General features: G+C 40.9%; 1 protein-coding gene across 1 annotated transcript; it reads right to left on the bottom strand.

Annotated features, from left to right (window-relative positions):
• MAL2 (mal, T-cell differentiation protein 2) lies at window positions 153–12,056 on the bottom strand. The gene is made up of 4 exons (XM_021387596.1): window positions 11,799–12,056; window positions 9,592–9,762; window positions 4,545–4,703; window positions 153–2,015 (listed from the first exon to the last, which is right to left on the bottom strand). The coding sequence occupies exons 1-4, from the start codon at window positions 11,931–11,933 to the stop codon at window positions 1,944–1,946; spliced, it is 537 nt and encodes a 178-aa protein (XP_021243271.1). The 5' UTR covers window positions 11,934–12,056; the 3' UTR covers window positions 153–1,943.

Here is an 18,358-nt window from a genome sequence, read left to right as displayed (position 1 = left end):
CTGCTCTAGCTGTAGATGTCTCTGTTCATTGCAGGACTAGATGGCCTTTAGGGGTCTCTTCCCACTCAAATGATTCTGAGATTCTGTAAGAGGTCAGACTTGCCACGTCTTTTTTTGATATCTTCCAAACAGACAATTAATAACCAGACTGCTGCCATAAACACTTTAAGTAACTTTAATGCTGCTTAGCTAAGTCTGTTAAATTTTCATCCATATACTCCAGTGTTACTGTACATATTTTATACAATATGAAATATTTTTTTAAAGTATATGGCTCTAGATAAAACATTCACAAAACAAGTTCCAATGCAAGTAAAGGATTAGAAAAAAAATAAATCAGGCAGAGTACAAAATCTTTGGAAGATAAAAATTTCAGAAAACAAGATATACAAAAACATCTCATTGCAGTAATTCAGAGTGGTTCCAGAAGTTGGAAATGCTGCCACTCACTGCTGTGTCATTGATAAAAATCTCTGCGCTGGGTCAGCAGGGACTGAAGGACTCCATGAGGATGGTAGCTCTCAGGGATCCTTGCTCCTGACAAATTTGGCAAGTACCTTTTATAACAGGCTCTCACATTGGTTGGCTCAAGGAGAAAGAGTAGGCCTGGGAATGAGGAAAATCCTGTCTTCCCTTACCCAACCACCGCTGTTCTCTGTAGAATTCTAAGGTGCAGTCTCTGCAGAAGTGTAAGGTGCACTGGCAAAAAGCAGTGAGCAAAAGGTTCTATGGATGACAGAGAACCCTTATGCTCCCAGATTATCAATTTGGCACTAGTGACAAGAGTTGTTAAGGAGCAGGGTGCAATGCTATCGTCAAGTTCATTTTGTATTTATAATTGTGTCATTACACAACTGGGATATTCAATTAACCTTCCTTTCTGCCAAAAGCCAACTCTGTAATGGGCGGACTGCTTTGCATTTCACTGCTCTCAGAGAGATGTTGTATAGGCATCTGTCCAAATAAAAACACCTTTACAAAACAACGCAACGTTAGGATGTAACAAATACTGCACTGCAAGAATTGAGGTCAGACAATAGTCACAATTTGGTAACATTCCATTCAAATGATGTTGACTCACATAACAAGAAACAAAAGCAGCACTTAAGTTACAAAAACAATGCCGTATTTCCACGGAATAAAACAGTGCAAATATTCCTGTCAAAATTACACCACTTATATACACGCACCACACAAATGCACTGTTTGCTTTGCAGTATAAATAGATCTGATTGAGCTAATTTCCTAAACTAATCAACGATAAGTAACTGTTTGACAATCCCAGACATTTTCCATCTACAAAAGAATACAGTAAGCTGGAACGATCAGATCACCATAGCTGAATATGGTTGTAAAGTAACAATAAAAGGTTGCACTGGATGGATATTTAAAATATTTTCTCTGTACAAAGTTAATAACACATATTAAGCTGATATCACAGTCAGATTGGACTCTGATCATGCAAGGAGCAGTACACACAAAACCAATGAGTCCACAAAGAGCATCAAGGCCCTGCCTGTGTGGAACACACTGTAATGCTGCAGCACACGTAGAGCCCAATCCCAGGCCTTAATAAGGGCGTAACCTTCTAGCTGCCTATGCAGGTAACATGTCTGTTTAGTTTCAGTTTTCCTCCTGTTCTTCTGGTTTAGCACCAGAATTCTGTTATCTACTAGTAACATCTGTTTATCTCTGAACTCTATATTACAATTCAACAAATAATGTTTCTAATGAGTTCCCAATGAAAGTAAAAAAAAAAAAAAGGAAAAGACAGAAACTTGTCTTCCGTTAAAGAAATCCTGATTAAGGGTTATTTGCATTTCAGCACTTGAAAACAGATTTTAAGCAAAAAGTCTTTTTGGAATTACATTTCAGTAAAACAGACAAGTAGTACTTAATTTGATCTGAAGTAGAACACTCAGGAATCAGAGTCTCTTCAACTGCTATAGCTTCCATCTCCTCAATGCCAAGGCTGTGCTGAAACCATAACAAACAGCTGTTGCAAAGGCAAAAATCTAAAGGACGAGCAGGGAGAAAAGAAAAGAAAAGAAAAAAGTGAATCAGACATTACATTGCTCTTTTTTTTTTCTATTTTAAATGAATATAGCAACACAAATGACTCAAAAGGTACCTCCCCAATGGTAAAGACAGATCTGGGATCCCCTGAAGTTTTCTAATGAACTTCTCTGTTTTAACCCCACATTGCTGTTTTTAAGTCAGCTGCTAGCTGCTGAAGATAGTTTGAAATAGGATATAAACAGTTGCAGGTTATTGTACAAATGAATCGCATGTACTTACATTTCAGATTTCTCTTATCTAGACTGATAACCTAAGATTAGTGTTTGATTAGAAAGTATCCAGGTGAGTGTCTCTACTGGCAAACAATTAAGGAGATGTCTCTGTAAACAGCAGAGCTCTTTACTTGCAAAAATAAAGAACCAGATAGAAGTCGGGCCTCTTTAGCCAGAAAAAAAACCATGAGAACAGACTCTTGAGAAATGTCATGGAGCTGCTATTGCTCAAGAACTAAATTGAACAGATAAGAACTGTAGATGATGCCATGGCAAAAGTGAATATATAACATAAACACGAAGAAAGAAGTTAAAAACTGAATTGTTGAAAAAGATAGTTTCTCATACTGTCCAGTACTGATGATGGACACTTTCTCTTAGAACATGTAGATTCAATCGTGTGATAACAACCTTGCTTTCCACACAAGCATTAATTTGACAAATCAAGTTTTGAATAGATCCTAGAACTATTATTCATAAAAGCAAAAGATACATTTTAATTGCAGTATACCCAACTAGAAAGTCTTCTTAAAATTAAAAAAAAAAAAACCTCAGCAAGGCTTTATCTTGTGTATTTTTCCCCTCTGTGTGTCGATCATAGGATTGTTTTAATGAAGTGTTTCAAAGGGTCAGAATTTTTTTTTTTCTACGCTCTTTCTGATTAGGTACTTCTGGAAAAAAAATGAAGACACTAAAGACTACATCATCTGATTCACCATTTCCCAGCGTCCCTTAATTAAAAATTAGTGAGGTGAGTTACAAAATAACATCCTCCTACTCTATCTTGACAGAGATCCGGGGGTTGTGAAGTACTGAATTCTCCATAGCAAAAAGAATATGGAAGGGGTGAAGAGTTCCTTGCAGTCTTCAGTATTCTGTTGTCAGAGAAGATAAAATACTTTTCTTCAGTCACATGAGTTACCATATATCAAGTAGGATCTGAACACATTGAAACAAGGACTGAAGAGCTGCTCTGAAGCAATGAATTAGAGATATATAATTAATTCAAAGCTCTCCTTCAGTCTAGACACAGTTTAGAGATACAACCTGCCCACCAGCCATGGCCATACAGGAATTTGATGTGCTGGATTGTGTTACTGGCAGGTGGGTAACAGTGAGGAACTCGTGACTTGGAGTCTGACATGCTCAACTCGCTCCTTCAGAGCTTGGCTTGCCATAGTAAAAGGCCTTTCTTTCTTTTTTACTCTTGCAGAGAGGATGTAAATCTTACACCTTAGGTTCATCTGTCTTGACCCATTCTAATACGAGCTGAAGGTATTTACTGTGTAAAATTTAAGGTTATCTAATTTTGAGGACAACAGATACCCCCAGAGTGATTTAGAAACTTAATAAATATAAGAAGTTCCCTTAGGTATACAAGATACCCTGGGAGATGCAAAAATAAACAAAAATCCCTACAACCCAAACCCAGAAACACAACAAAATCCAAATGAGCCAACTAACCAACCAACCAAACCCCCCTCATTACCCCCCCCCCAAAAAAAAAACCCTAACAAGCAGTAGTTTCAGTTCTTTAGGTTAATTCTACTGGCACACCTCTACTTGCCATTCAGGAGTCCAGCCAGGGAGAAAGCTAAAGATTTGTGTATTTTCTGACTCAGCAATGCACACCCACATCACCAGATACAGTGATTCAGTGATGATGCAATTACAGTGACAAAAAGGCGGCCTGAGATTAGGTGATCAATAAAGCTCTCTAATCCTTGTCACTGGAGATACCATGTCCCTTTGCAACTACTTTTTATGCCTGACATCAGAAAATGCACATCTTGAACTTCATAAAGAGCTAGTCCAAGATTTTTCCCTGTGGATGTTCAGGACTATCGAAATGGTACCAAAAAATCCAAGCAATTACAAGTTTGAGAGCAGGCTTGAAAGTCATACCTGATGCTTTGATGAAGGCTCAGTTTTCATCCTTTTCTTCTATTCCAATACCTAGCGCTGCTTTTACAAAATACCTCACCTAAAAACTATACTTTGTAGTAATCACAGATTTAAAACACTACTGTGAAAAGTACCATCTAAGCATCTATCACATTAGGCTCCATTAATAGATTATTGCACTTTTTCCGCATGCCACTGTGTGAACATTTGCTGCTTCCAAAGACTATCATTTTTTCCCACAATCCCTCTTCCTACTCCAGCTTGCTACTCAGTTCCCAAATTGAAAGGCTGGTTACCAGTGCATACAACAGAATTCCACTGCCAGATACAAGTTCATGAAATACATACCGAGGCTGCTATGCTTATGTTATATTCATGATCACCTAGAATATTCACATGTGTGGTGGAGTTTAATCTGCGAGGGTAGTGATGCAGAGATGTAGTTGCTGCTTGCAGTAGAAAAGCTCCAAAATAAAAGACAAAAGTAGCACCATGGAAAAGAAAGTCCTGAAAAGCAAACAACAGGTTCAGTCTGGGCTGCTATATGTATCTAATTCTTCTAGTCTCAGCATAAATGAAATCCAACACTGAAACATGAAATGAGCAGTGATAACAATAATCATCCATAAGCAACGTTTAAATACGACATATTTTCATAACTGCCTACAATTACAAGCAACACAACATAACTAGTAATAAAGAGCAGCCCTCCCTCTCCCCAAAACCTACAGTCTTTCAAATTAAGAGGCACGTACTCATCTATATGCACATCTGCTGACCTTTTAAGATCACTTTAAAGCTAAAAGCGGGAGCTTACAGAACTCTTTCTTAGTGAGGCTTACCTTAAAAATAGCAGACATAAAGGCCAGCTCTATCACAATACAAACAGTAAAATACAAGCTGGCAGTCTCCAAAATCCCTTCTCAGCTATAACCTGAACTCCAAAAGCTCCCCCTTACATGCTTAAATTTTGTTTATGGAAATGCCCAGAAATCCACCAGCCCTCACACAGCTGAAATTTACTTCGAGGCACATAGTCCAAGAACTGAGGCACTTCCACAACTCTCTCTGACTTAGCTCTATGCAAAATACAGTAGTTTGGAAGTACTTTGTGATACCGCTGCATAAAATGCCTGGGACTTGAGAGGAGTTAGGTTATGCTTTATATTCACATCTCTCTGGCCTTCTCTAGGCAATTCCCTGCTCTGGGGTGTACACCAGCTAAATACAAGGTTTAGACATCTAACATTTCTGGGTTCTAATACTGAAGCACATGAAGAAGCAGCTTTGTTGCCTAAATCTTTCTGTGGATTGCATTTCACACTGTTCCATGCAGAAAGATCCAAGACCTGTTGCAGTACAGTTTTAAAATGTCCAAAATATTCTTCCATAATCTCCCTGTTGATTCTGCAAAGTAGACATTTGCAAAGCACTCAGTTCCTGAGTCTTTACACCACATGCTTTGTGCACGTACATACGCAGGTCTGCAAAAGCACAGACATTTTGAGTATTACACACAAGTATAGGAATGCCTGTTGATGACAATCATGATAAATGTTCTCTATCTCACACACTAATGAATTCATTATACACCTGTAATCCACATGTGCGACTGGCTACCAGCATGTCAAGAGTGAGAACTCAGGAAGCATTCCATGGGACTCATCACAACAGCACACAGCATTCAGATGCACTAGAAGTTACTGTGCGATACCCTTATCTATTGACTATCTGATATCAAAGTAGGAATGGGCTGCCTTTCCCTATTTAGAGAACATTTCCCTGCTTAGATAATGGTTTCTTCGTAGGCGTTAGGTTCTTCTTATTGAAAGAATTTCCTTTTCAAATTAATCGGCTTTTCCATATTTGTTAGCAGCTAATGCTACACAAATTGCACACTTGTCAGTTCTGTAAGTTATGACATAAGGTGCTACTAAAGTTTTCAATTCCATTCAGGCCAGGAAATTGTTTTCTCTTAATTAAGAATCGTTTGAGGCTAAGTCATTGCAGCAATTCCCAACTTGTGGTCTAATTCCCAACTTCCATCCTGGTTGCCCTTTTTTTTTTTGTCAGTCATATTCCAAAAGGAAATAATCAACAGGAGACTCTGCCGACAGTCACAGAACTAAGAGAAGAAAAAGAGGGCAGCAGGTGGCTGGATGGCCTTCATGTGCCAAGCGTGCCAAATCTCAAGCTTTGGGCATGAGACACATTCCTTCAGTCTCCAGGTCTTCTGTAACATCTGTTACCTCAAATAAAAACAGGAGGAACCAGGAGCTGTCTGTGCATGAACGCTGAAGCACCAGAGAACTCCTGCAATGAAGGGAATCATTTCTCTCTACCAGAAGCATCTTTTACACTACTGCCTGGACCCGCATGTCAGACCACACGCAGGTGTGTCTCTGTGTAAAAAATACCAGATCCATTGTGGCCCAGGTTTCCAACAACTCCAAGCTCTGCACAAACCCACAGATAATCAGGGACACTTACGATTGTTGGGCTACTAAATACTGAGCATGCAACTACTACAGGGTTACTGGCTGAGCACATTTGGCACCACTGCTCACCAAGAAGCACAAATAGCTCTATGAAAAAGACAGTGCTGACTGTATACAGGAAAGGCATTTTCAAAAGACAAACTCTTTAATTTCCTCCATTCTCCTGACGAGCTCTATAATTTTCTTCTCCTGGCAGCAATTACTGTGAAGCTATACAGCATCAGTAAGATTTCACATTCACGTGGTTATGGGTTCTATAACCAAGAAACCCAAGATGTTATTGCCAAAATGATATATGTATTTTTAAAATAATTGTGAACTTGCTGCCTAACTCTCCACTACATTAACATCTGTATAATCACTGAAACCTCAAACAAAAAATAAATAAATCAGTACCAGATCTGCATGATATGTCAGTTCACATCTAATGTTGTAAATGAGCGTTGTGAGTCAGGTCATAAAGAACGCTATTTGTCACACCATCTGGCTTAGTACAGAGTGATGTATTAAGGTTCATGTTTTTCCCCAACTTCTCACTGTGTAGCATCGTATTTTTTTTTCTTTTCAGGATGAATTCAGTGGAGCTAATTATGTCATGAAGTACTGTGAAATGTGTGTCTGTAAAAGTCCCACGCTATCCTTCAAATTCACACTTAAACTTCTGGAATCTAAGCCAACATTTCTTTGTGAATCTAAATATGATACATTCATACTCTAGCATCACCAAACAATGACTCTACCCATTCTGACATAATTGAATGACCTCTAACTTCTGAGTTCTATTGCAAATTTAGTTTCTGAAATAGTAAAACTGCATATTTACATAAATACATCTCACCCTAAAATAAACAAGTATATCCTTTTATTGAATAATAATACAAAATATTTTAAGTAATTCTAGTAATTACTTATTTGAAACAGAAAGTAAAAATCCTCGTGAAGTGCTACTAAAGACTCTAGTGCCAAGCTGCAGAACATCTGTATACTTCAGAACAGTGGTCAAATGATATATCTAGTGTTATTTTTGTTGAAGATCGGAAGAGGATGGATTTCAACTGCCATGTTACAGATTTGCACTACATTTATTTCAGATATTTAATTATGACAGTTTTTTGGAGTAAGTTAGAGTCCCAGAGACACAGCTTTTATACATGCCATCTAGCAATTTCCTGAAAGTTTCTTGGTGATTTGTCATACACAAGGGGAGAAAATGAATAGCACAACCAAGCACTGTCAGCATCAAGCAGCCAATGTATAAGGTACAAAGCTGTTTAAAGATGAAGATTTTCAATCTATAAAAGACTATACCCTCATTCAGCAACTCTCAAGTAGGTTCATGATTGTAGACTGGCAAATAGTTTCAATGAAACCCATGACACTACTAATTTACTTAATTGATGCACATGCTCAAGGATTTGTTGCATCATAACTCGTGAGGATGTCATAGCACAAATCGCTGTAAAGCTCTCTGTAATTGTAACTCATTATTAGCTCAATTACTGCTTGCATTGTGTTGGAAAGCTGAGGCTGAATGCATATTTCCTTTAATAGTATCCTGTTCATTTTAATAGAATCCAGTTTGTTACCATCAGCGGGGTTTGAAGCTGTCAGAGCCTCACATTCATGAAGCACTATGACTTTGCTTTTAAGAACATCAGTCTCAAGGAGATGTCTGTGAACAACTAGAAGAGAAGGATAACCAAATATATTGATGCTGAAGAACACAAATCCAGCTATGATCAAAACGTCTCACTAAGGGACATAGGAGCAAAATGAAGGTGATCAGCAGTTATAGACAAACATGCTTTAGTACTTTAGAAGTTTCGATACTTTTGAAAGATTTTTTTGATTATTCCCACTTTGATGACAGTCTAGCCACCTGTTATTATTCATTCCCTCATTCCCAGTATTATTAGAGTAATACTACCTTGCATTCAACTACTTGAGCGCTAAAAACCTCAAAAAAAAACAGTTTATGACAACCAAGGAGTAGACAAATTAGCAGCCAATAAGCCAAGATATCTGCACAGCTGGTAAAAACCAGAACCACAGCTTCCCTTTTTAATAGGAAGGTGCAGTCTGAGAACTTCTGGCACAAGCCACAATGCTCCATTAGAGCATGAATTAAGTCTTATCTTCACACTAGACAGAAACTGAGCAGAACATAATGAAGGCTGTAGTCTACCCAGGATTCCTCTGAGGATTACAATCATCTCCTAAAAAAATGTTAAGCTACACCACACTGCAGCTTATGCCTTCTTTGACTATCTAAGCTATAATAGCCAGCTGTCCTACAATAGTCAGTGCAGTCCTGGCTTTAAGGAACTGACCCACAAGTCAGCTGAAGACATTCTTAGGAAATGAAGGAGACAACCTGGGTGCTTTGGTGTGGTGCTATCCCAGACAACCACATCACAAAATGTGTTCAAAAACCTGTGTAACATTTTCAAGGAAATGGTACATCTTTATACCTCACTTCTATAGTAGTTGGAAAATATTTTCTAATATACAGTTCATAATTCTTTCTAACCATTTAAATCAACTTATTTTCATGCCTTACTAAACTAGTCCTCTTCTTGCAGCTCGTGTCTTTCATGTGCTGATAGAGTAAAAGTACACTGCTTCAATCACTTCCAAAATCTAGGTACTTGCAGCCTCCATTGTTAAAGAGGTCCTGTATTTCCCCTGTCATTCTTGTAGCCCTACTCTGTCCTTTTCCAGTTCTGAATTCCTGTTAAGCAGAAGGCTAAACATTCAGGCATAAGTACGTCTCATTAAAACATTTTCAATTTATAAAACAGAATACACACTTTTTATTTAAATATGTATGAATGAACATATATATTATTTATATTTCTACATATTTATATTAAAAATATATTTCTAAAATATCTTACTGTCTGGTTCCAGTTGACAGCGATCCTATTTGCATAACCGAAGAGGAACACACACAGGAACACAATGGACAGGAACCACGCAGTCACTGCTACAAACATCACCCATCCCTGCAGCAGTGGCAGTGGAACTTGCGTAGAAGCTACCAAAATCCAGACTATTGTTCCAAACAGCTGTAAGGAAAGGAATACAGGTGATGAACTGAGAGAGAACTTTCATCCTCTCTGCCTAAGAATTAGCACTGAGATTGCTTTCAGAAAACTAGAGGAAACACTTCAAGCATACTCCTTCCAGTACTTCAAAAAGGGAGCTTATGTAAACAAGAGGAAGAGCAACTTTTTAACATGGGTAGATAGTGACAGGATATGGGGGAATGGTTGTACTCTAAAAGAGGGGAGATTTAAATTAGGTGTCAGAAGGAAATTGTTTAGTCAGAGGATGGTGAGGCACCAGCACAGTGCTCCAGAGAAGCTGTGGGTGCCCCATCCCTGGAGGCATTCAAGGCCAGGCTGGATGGGGCCCTGGGCAGCCTGAGCTGGTGGGTGGCAGCCCTGCCCATGGCAGGGGAATAGAACTAGATGATCCACAGGTCCTTTCTAGCGCAAGACATTCTATGATTCTGTGATCTTCAAAGAGCCCAACTGCTGCTATCACAAACTGTGGGCACCAAGCAGAGGCTCGACAAAGCCCCTCTTAATAAAGTCTTGAAAACGGTACTGACAACCTCAGGTAACTTCTGTGCTGTTGCTGAAAATTTTACCATATATATACACACACTGAAGTTAGCATGATAGGGATACACATCAAATTTGGATTCAATCTCATACTGTTTAGTTTTATAGTTGTAATCAGATGAGACATATAAAGGAGATGAAACGGCATCGTCTTTTTTAATGTATTTGTAATAAAATGCTGAAAGAGAATACATTAAGTAATAAAGTAAAAGAAAAAAACAGATTACAGAGTAAGTTGAGTTATAAATAATGGTGTGTTGACTAGAAAAATACACAGCTTTCCAGGATTATTGTAAGTAGGGGAACAATTCAGCACCACCAATTTTCTTTTCAGCATACAGATCTTAGTGAATGTGTAGTGAGGATACAGCGCTAAGATGGTCTGATGGACCATTTACACTCTAAGGTTTGCCTGGCTGGCCTAGCAAAAGGTACCATCTCTCCAGCAAATCCTGCCTCTTTATGATACCTGAAAAAAAAGTGATTAGCATCTTAGGTATATTAATTTATTATGGAAAGGTTTAACATCATAATCCAACCTGCTGCTGGATAGCTACGATGAATTTGAAAGCAAGCTATGACTTTTTTGCTCAAGTCCTATAGAATCAAAACTACAAAGTCAGAGCGTACGCTTCCAAATTCAGAGAACTTTCTTTGAATGAAGGTTGGGTTGGAAGAGAGACATCTTTCAAAAGATGCCTGCTATAAAATTAAAATCAGTGACAAAATTAGTTAGGTCCTCTCTAGTGTTACATTGCAGCTGCATGCATGTAAAACACATGGCTACTCTCAGCTCAGAACTCCCAGGGGTTTATGCACTGGCCTTCAAGTTGCTCTTTGGGTTCCTTTTTTAGTCGCTGTGAAGAACCAACCTTCCTCTAGTTTCACAAGGCTGCAGGTGCAGGTCCATCACGTACAGAGAGCGATGGGCAGTGAGGAAGCAGAAAGGACAGCAGACAGCGTCTGCTAAACAAAACGCAGATACATATGAAATGTTCCCACTGCTTTGAATGCGGAACCTTGTACCTTCATAAAACGAGTCCCGCCAAGATTTCTCCCCTCCACACTGCTCGTGCCACGGCTCTGCAGAAACTAAACTCAAAGGACCTCAGCCCTACCTACTTCAATACGTCTTCAGCACACACTAAATACACTTGTAGGAGTTCGCACAGAAGCTGCAACACAACCAGCCCAACTTTTCAAGGCAGATTTTTGGGTGCGGAGCCCTCCGTGGCTCCCCCGAGCCCGAACCCGCCGGGACGGGGGTAGCCCCGCACACAGCCGCGCCGGGCACGGCTCCGGGCACAGCTCCATCTTTCCCCACACGGGCGCTCACAAAATGGCAGGTGAGGCGCGGCGCTACGCACGGCCGCCCGCGCGGTGGAGCCGCAGCCAGGAGGGCGCGAGTGCGGCAGGTGGAGGGCAGGGAAACGCACGACAAGGGGAGCCCGGAGCCGCCCGCCCCGCGCACTCACGATCTCCAGGAAGATGAAGGCTCCCGAGTAGGTGCGCAGGATCTCCAGGCCGGAGGGCAGCGTGACCCGGGGGGGCGGGAAGTAGGCAGCGGGGTTGGGAGGCGGCGGCATGGACGAGGATCCTCTGGGCAACATGTTGCTGCTGCTGCCGAGCGCGGCGGTGACGCGGAGCCGCGGGCAGGTGGGCCGAGGAGGGCGGCGGGAGGAGGGAGCAGGTGCGGGCGGGCCTCAACGCACCGCCCCGGCCGCCTCCCTCTCTCCTGTCCTCCCGGCGCCGGGTCCGCCCCGCCCCGCTGCTGGAGGGCAGCCCTGCTGCGTGCTGCGGGCTGTGCTGGGCAGCAGCAGTGCTGGGGGTTGTCGGGGGCGCGTAGGGTGTGCTGCGGTACGGCTTAGGATAGAATCAGAACAACCCGGGTTGTCTTTTTACCTCCGGAGTGAAAAGACCTGACTCCTCAGTGTTTCCTCACAGGGCAGGTTCTCCTGCCTTTTGGTCATCTTCATCCCTTGGACCCTCTCCAGTCTGTTCTCATCCTTTTTGATTTGTGGAACCAGAACTGGACACACTGCTCCATGTGCCACCTGACAAGCACTGGGTAAAGTGGGCTGAGCACATCTCTGTCTCTGCTAGTTATTCCCCCACAGATGGAGCTCAGCATCTGATTTGTCTTAATTGCTGCAGCAGTAACACTGCTTACTCATGTTCAGCTTGTTGTCCACTAGCACTCCAAGGTCCCTTTGAGCAAAGCTGCTCCCCAACAGATCCAAGCCTGTACTGAATTCTGCTTATGTCATACCAGGTGCGAGAGCTTGTTAAGCTTCATACAGTTCTTCCATGCCTACTCTTTGGGCCTGTCCAGGTCTCTCTGTAAAGGGCTCTCCTTTCTGATGTCTCCATCTCACCACTCAGTTTAGTGTCGTCAGCAGACTTGGTGAGAATGCTGCCAATCCCAGCATCCAGATCATTTATGAAGATGTTGAACAGTGTGGGGCCCAGTATTGATTCCTGGCAGATCCCACCTGTGACAGGATGCCAGCCTAAGTAAAAACCATTGATTGCCACCTCTGAGTGCAGCCTGTTAGCCAGTTTCACACCTTACCTTTCAGACCACCCATCCAATCTGTACCTTGCCGGTTTGTCTAGGATGGGCTGTGGAAATAATGCTGAGTGCTTTGCTGCTGTTCAGGTAAGCAATGTCCATTGCTCATCCCATGTGGTTAGAAGATGTTATTTTGTTCCAGAAAGTGACAAGGTTAGTCAGGCATGATTTGCTTTCATAAGTCTATGCTGTGTTTTCCTGATCACCTGCTTCTTTTGGTTTGCAGTTGTTTCTGGGAGGACTTGTTCCATTATTTTCCCAGACTGAAGGTGTCCACTGTGATGACAAAGTACTATTTCACCCAGTGTTGCTCCATGCAGTATTTCTGGGTGTTCATCTTCAATGTCTTCATCTGCGATTTAAAAGACTGTGTTTCAAGATTTCTTGCAAGTGTAGCTGCTCTGGAGGTTGAACCAGCAAGAGAGTTAATGTTGCATTCCTTTATTGTCAGATGCATGATGCTTCTCAGCGTTCTGCCTTTTCACTGAGAAGAAACACCTTAACTCGAGATGCCTGTCCTCCCCACCCCAATCCAAAATCTAGGTAGGAAAGCGGTCAGCTCCTCTAAATACAACTCATCTGTGCTAGGAGCACATCTAATACCTAGGTAGGACACTTCTAAGAGGCAGCAATAGTAGCTCAGCTTTGAAATCATGTCATCTAGAGGAGGAAGAATCATCAATTTGTATTTTATCATGTGCTTTTTCCTCACTGCTCCACTCCTTGTTCCACTCCTTGTAGCTGGATGCCTCACCCACTCCTAAAAGGTGGAAGATGTAGAGCTGAATCCCCATTCAGAGCCAGAGGAGCCTGACCTCCTCTTTTCTGAACAATTTAACCCATCAGTTACCAGATGAGAAGAGTGATACCTCTTATTCCTCCTCTAGATATCTTTGAAAAATGAACATTGTGTTCCATTCATTTATCTTCAAGGAAGGATTCTAGGCTCTGGAGGTGCATGCCTATAGGTCCTGACTTGGTTGTGTTTTGGAAGGGAATAGGATTCAACTCGTGCCTAATTAATGAGGTGTAGGTGGTTCTTTCTTGGGATTGCATTCTGGAGACCATGTGTCCAATTAACTTCACAGTCTGGCCAAAAATCTGTTGAGATTGCCCTGCACAGGGTGAAATCTGAGTGGGTGGAAATCTAGGTTGGTCAGTTTATGATTTTGAACAAGAAATGTGATTATGCTTATCTTATACAGAGGAAGTACAAATAACACTTGGTCATAAAACATTTCTTTCTTTGTTATCCAGCCTCACAATCAGTGTGGACTCTAGCAGCAAGGGATTTTGTTGATGATTCCATACCGTGTACAGTCTTTTCTTTTTTTCTTTCCCTTGAGAATTCTGCTCATTTTAACCTGCACTTTCCTTCTAACACTGATACTCTTCACTTTTAGTTGGCTTTCTAAATTCCACTGTTAGATGTATGTACACACAAATAATCCTAAAGCAGATTTATAGCAATTCTATTGCATGAATTCAAATCTTTCAAATGAAAGTAGTTGTTAAGATTGTTTTGACAGTGTTTGGGCTGTATCCATTACAGTGCCACATGTGATTATATACCGATTCAGTTATAGGCTGAATCTTTCAAAAATCTGAATTCTATAGGAGATCAGTATCAGGATTTCATTTTGAATTTTTGAATTTCATTCCTAAGCCAGAGCAGAGCTGAGCAAAGTTTTGCTGACAGTATCAGGATATGACTCTTTCTTCCAGTTACTTTACTGATATAGAGGAAGCTGCCTACCAAAGCCTTTTGTGTTTCTTTTAGTTTCACAAAGTTACTGTTTCTTAATCCTGTAGTTAGGTAGGTATCAATGACAGAAAACAAGAAGCTGATTATATAAAATGCAGACTGCTTTGTTTATGGATTAATTCATTTAACATGCTCCTGGAAATTGCATGCAGGATTCTGATCTCATAGTGATGGAAACTTGGAATTGTTCCCTTTTAGCCAGTGTAATTAAATTGACATAAAGCTGGTGTGCATAAGATGAATGATAGGGAAACCTTTTAATGTCTTTTGCGTAATGTATTTGCCCAGTGGTAACAGAACTTTAGGGTCATGTTCAGACCAGTTCATATTATGAATTGGTATACAAATACCACATTGTTGAGGTTTCTTGAAAGGCAGCCTGGCAGTTTTTTTTGTTTTTGCTTTTTAACATCCTTGGTCAGGCTTTTGATTTTTGTGCTCACACCTTTTGCATCATCTAAATAAAGGAAAAATAACTATTGATGTAACTTGCCAGTTCCAGCGAAATTGTGCTTAGGATGCTTGCTGTAAAGAGGAGATCATCAACGACCTGGGTTGGAGATTCATCATTGACCTGGATGAAGGGATAGAGTCCACCCTGAGCAAGTTTGCTGATGATACAAAGCTGGGAGGATTGGCTGATACACCAGAAGACTGTGCTGCCATTTAACAAGACCTGGACAGACTGAAGAGTTGGGCAGGGAGGAACCTGATGAGGTTTAGCAAGAGCAAGTGTGGAGTCTTTCCCCTGGGGAGGAATAACCACATGTATCTGTACATGTTAGGGGATGACCTGCTGGAGAGGAGCTCGGCAGAGAAGGACCTGGGTGTCCTGGTGGACAACAGGCTGGCCATGAGCTGGAGTTAATTGGAAAGGAATTCAGTCTCTTACCTGGTCCTGTAACATCATTTCCATGTTCCTAAGGATTCCAGCACTTCATTTGTTTGACTCTGTGGCACTGCAGTTCCCTAGTAGCACATGCAGTCAAAGGGCCAGTTCTCCTTTCATTTACACTGAGAAGTGGTAAAGAGGAGGAGCAGTCCATCTGGTTGCAAAAGAACCCAGCTTTGGCAGCAAAGGTGGGAAGACATCATCAAAGGGCTGCCAACACGGGATGCAGCACAGCGTTGTGCCAGTAGGGCTGCTGATAGCATGTGGCTTCTCACTTGTTGTCAGTCAGAACGTGATGTACTGGTCTGTAATCATAATGTGACGGCCTCTGCTCTTATCTCTCTCGTCAGAAGTATGTATCTGGTGTTTTGATGAACTGTCCATGCTGACAGAGTCACTTTTTTTCCTAGTTGCATTTTGTTTGCTTTAAACTGTTTGTTTTATTGAGCGAATTCCTGGCGAAAAATCCAATAGAAGGCAAAGGATAATTAGGCAAAATACAAAGGTGACTTCATTTTGTGATGAATGAGTTCAGAAAAGAGAAGCAGGGAGACAAAATATGCTTGTATACAAATGCTCTGTAATGTTTTGAAATAATGTAAAAACACTTGCAAAAAGAGCAAGCCTTTAGATTTTGAAACACTGAGTCTTTTCAATTGTAAGTAAAAAGGATTAATCTCAGTGTAAGGGTTTATATGCACGCATAATTAGGCCCTATCTGATGACTGTTAGTAGGATGGTCAACATAACTATTTGAATGTAATTATGGATATCATTAGGTGAATCATAAGTAACCTCTATATATTTGTAGTTAGTTTCAGTTTGGTTAAAATAGTATCACAGAATCACAGAATTGTAGGGGCTGGAAGGGACCTCTAGAGACCACTGAGTCCAGCCCCCCTGCCAAAACAGGCTGCCTAGACCAGGGATCCTACCATAGTAGGATCATACTCTAATGGCATCCGTTGCTACTCAAAGTAACTACTGGAGTTTTAAGGCTGAGAGGGGCTTCTTCAAGCGCTGAATAATGGGCAGACCCACAATCCTTTTACTGACTGTGCTTCATCTCAAAACTGTCTTTAACCCCAGCATCCAGGAATCTTACGCCTCTGGTGTTTATGAACTTCCCTGTGATAGTTCATGCTGCATGTAAGCCAGTGTAACTGGGATACTGCGAAATGAAGTGATCTTGTTCCCCCAGCCATGGTTTCTCTCTGCCTCTGTCACATTGGAGCTAACATCAATGAGGGTACAGAGTGGGTCAGAACAAGGCAAAACTGTTCATCAACTGTGTCACCACAGTGATCTGTTTGTACTGAAATAATAATGATTTCAGGGTGAAATTCAAATTGTATGCAAACAATTGAACATTCTTAGGTATAGGTGTTTTTAGTGAAATTAGTATCAGAAATTTATTTTAATGCACAAAATTTACAGTGTTTTACATCCCGGAAAACTCCAAAAGCTCTCAATAGAGATAAATGGGATGTAACATGTCAGCATGTCTCAGTTTTTTGATGCTCAAAGTAAGCACTAGTACCTGTTCTGCAACCTTGAATTTCATTAGCTTGCCTGTCCACTGAAATGATAAACTTCCATAAAACACTCAGGTGTTTGCAGATTGATGCTTCTTAGAAAACATGAACCCTATTTCTAATAGAGTTTCGTATGTCAGACTGCTCATTAATATGCTTACATCTTCTGAAAACAAGCCCCGATATTGATGGCAGGTTCCAAATAGTAACTGTTTCTGATTCAATCAAGTTAACATAATACATAAGAGCAATATCTTTATTTCAAATCACACTGTGAGTTTAGGAAAATCTGTGATTACTCCCATGTGCATAAGGATTCCATTCTGGGGAAAATGCTTGAGGAATCTTGGCTGCAAATACGATGAACTGACAAGTACTTATAAACAGAGAATTACTGTATGTATCTTCAGACCTATCTCAACTACTCAGCTCCTACTGAACTCTCAAATACTATTCCTACTGAGCTCAGCAGCACATTCCTACTGAACCCAGCCTCTGATTCTTACACAATGTTTCAGTAAGTTGAAGCATTTGATCAAGTAGGTCTTGATTCATAGTAAAACAAGCAGGTTTGAGATTTTTTTTCCTTTCTTTCATAAATCCTAAACCAGTTACACTGCATTCCTGTTAGCCCGGTGTCCTTCAAGAAGTATTATGCACAGTATGTATGCAATTTTTAGATAGAAAGCAATCTATCGTTCTACTAGCATTCTTTAACTTATGATTCATCAGGCGAAGCGGTTTGTGCTATCCTCTCACTGAGGCACACTGCAACTATGTGGTTCAGACTTTGAAAAATAAGTTTTAAATCAACTATCTCACTTTCACTTTATGAATTTAATGAGACAACCACAGGAGCTACTCACCCAGATAATACCAATGAATATTTTATTCCTTCACAGCTGCTAATAAAAGTCTTGTGTTCATCAGTGCTTTTTTGTGCCATCTTTCTACTTCTTACATGTGCTCCTCTTTTGTAGTGAGTGTTGTCATCCTTTACAGTGAGTCATAGAATGGGTTGGGTTGGAAGGGACCTTAAAACCCATCCAGTTTCACCACCTCTGCCTTAAGCAGGGGTGCCACCCATCAGATCAAGTTGGACAGGGCCCTGGGCAGCTTGGTCTTGAACACCTCCAGGAATGGGATATCCACAACTTCTCTGGGCAACCTGTTCCAGTGGCTTACCACCCTCTGAGTGAAGAATTTCCTCCTAACATCTAACCTAAATTCTCCCTCTTTTAGTTTAAAACTATTCCACCTTGTCCAGTCAC

This window comes from Numida meleagris, chromosome 2 (genome assembly GCF_002078875.1).
Source record: "Numida meleagris isolate 19003 breed g44 Domestic line chromosome 2, NumMel1.0, whole genome shotgun sequence".
NCBI classification, from domain to species: Eukaryota; Metazoa; Chordata; class Aves; order Galliformes; family Numididae; genus Numida; species Numida meleagris.
The sequence above is the reverse complement of the archived record's forward strand: the minus strand, read 5'-3'. Positions and strand labels throughout refer to the sequence as shown.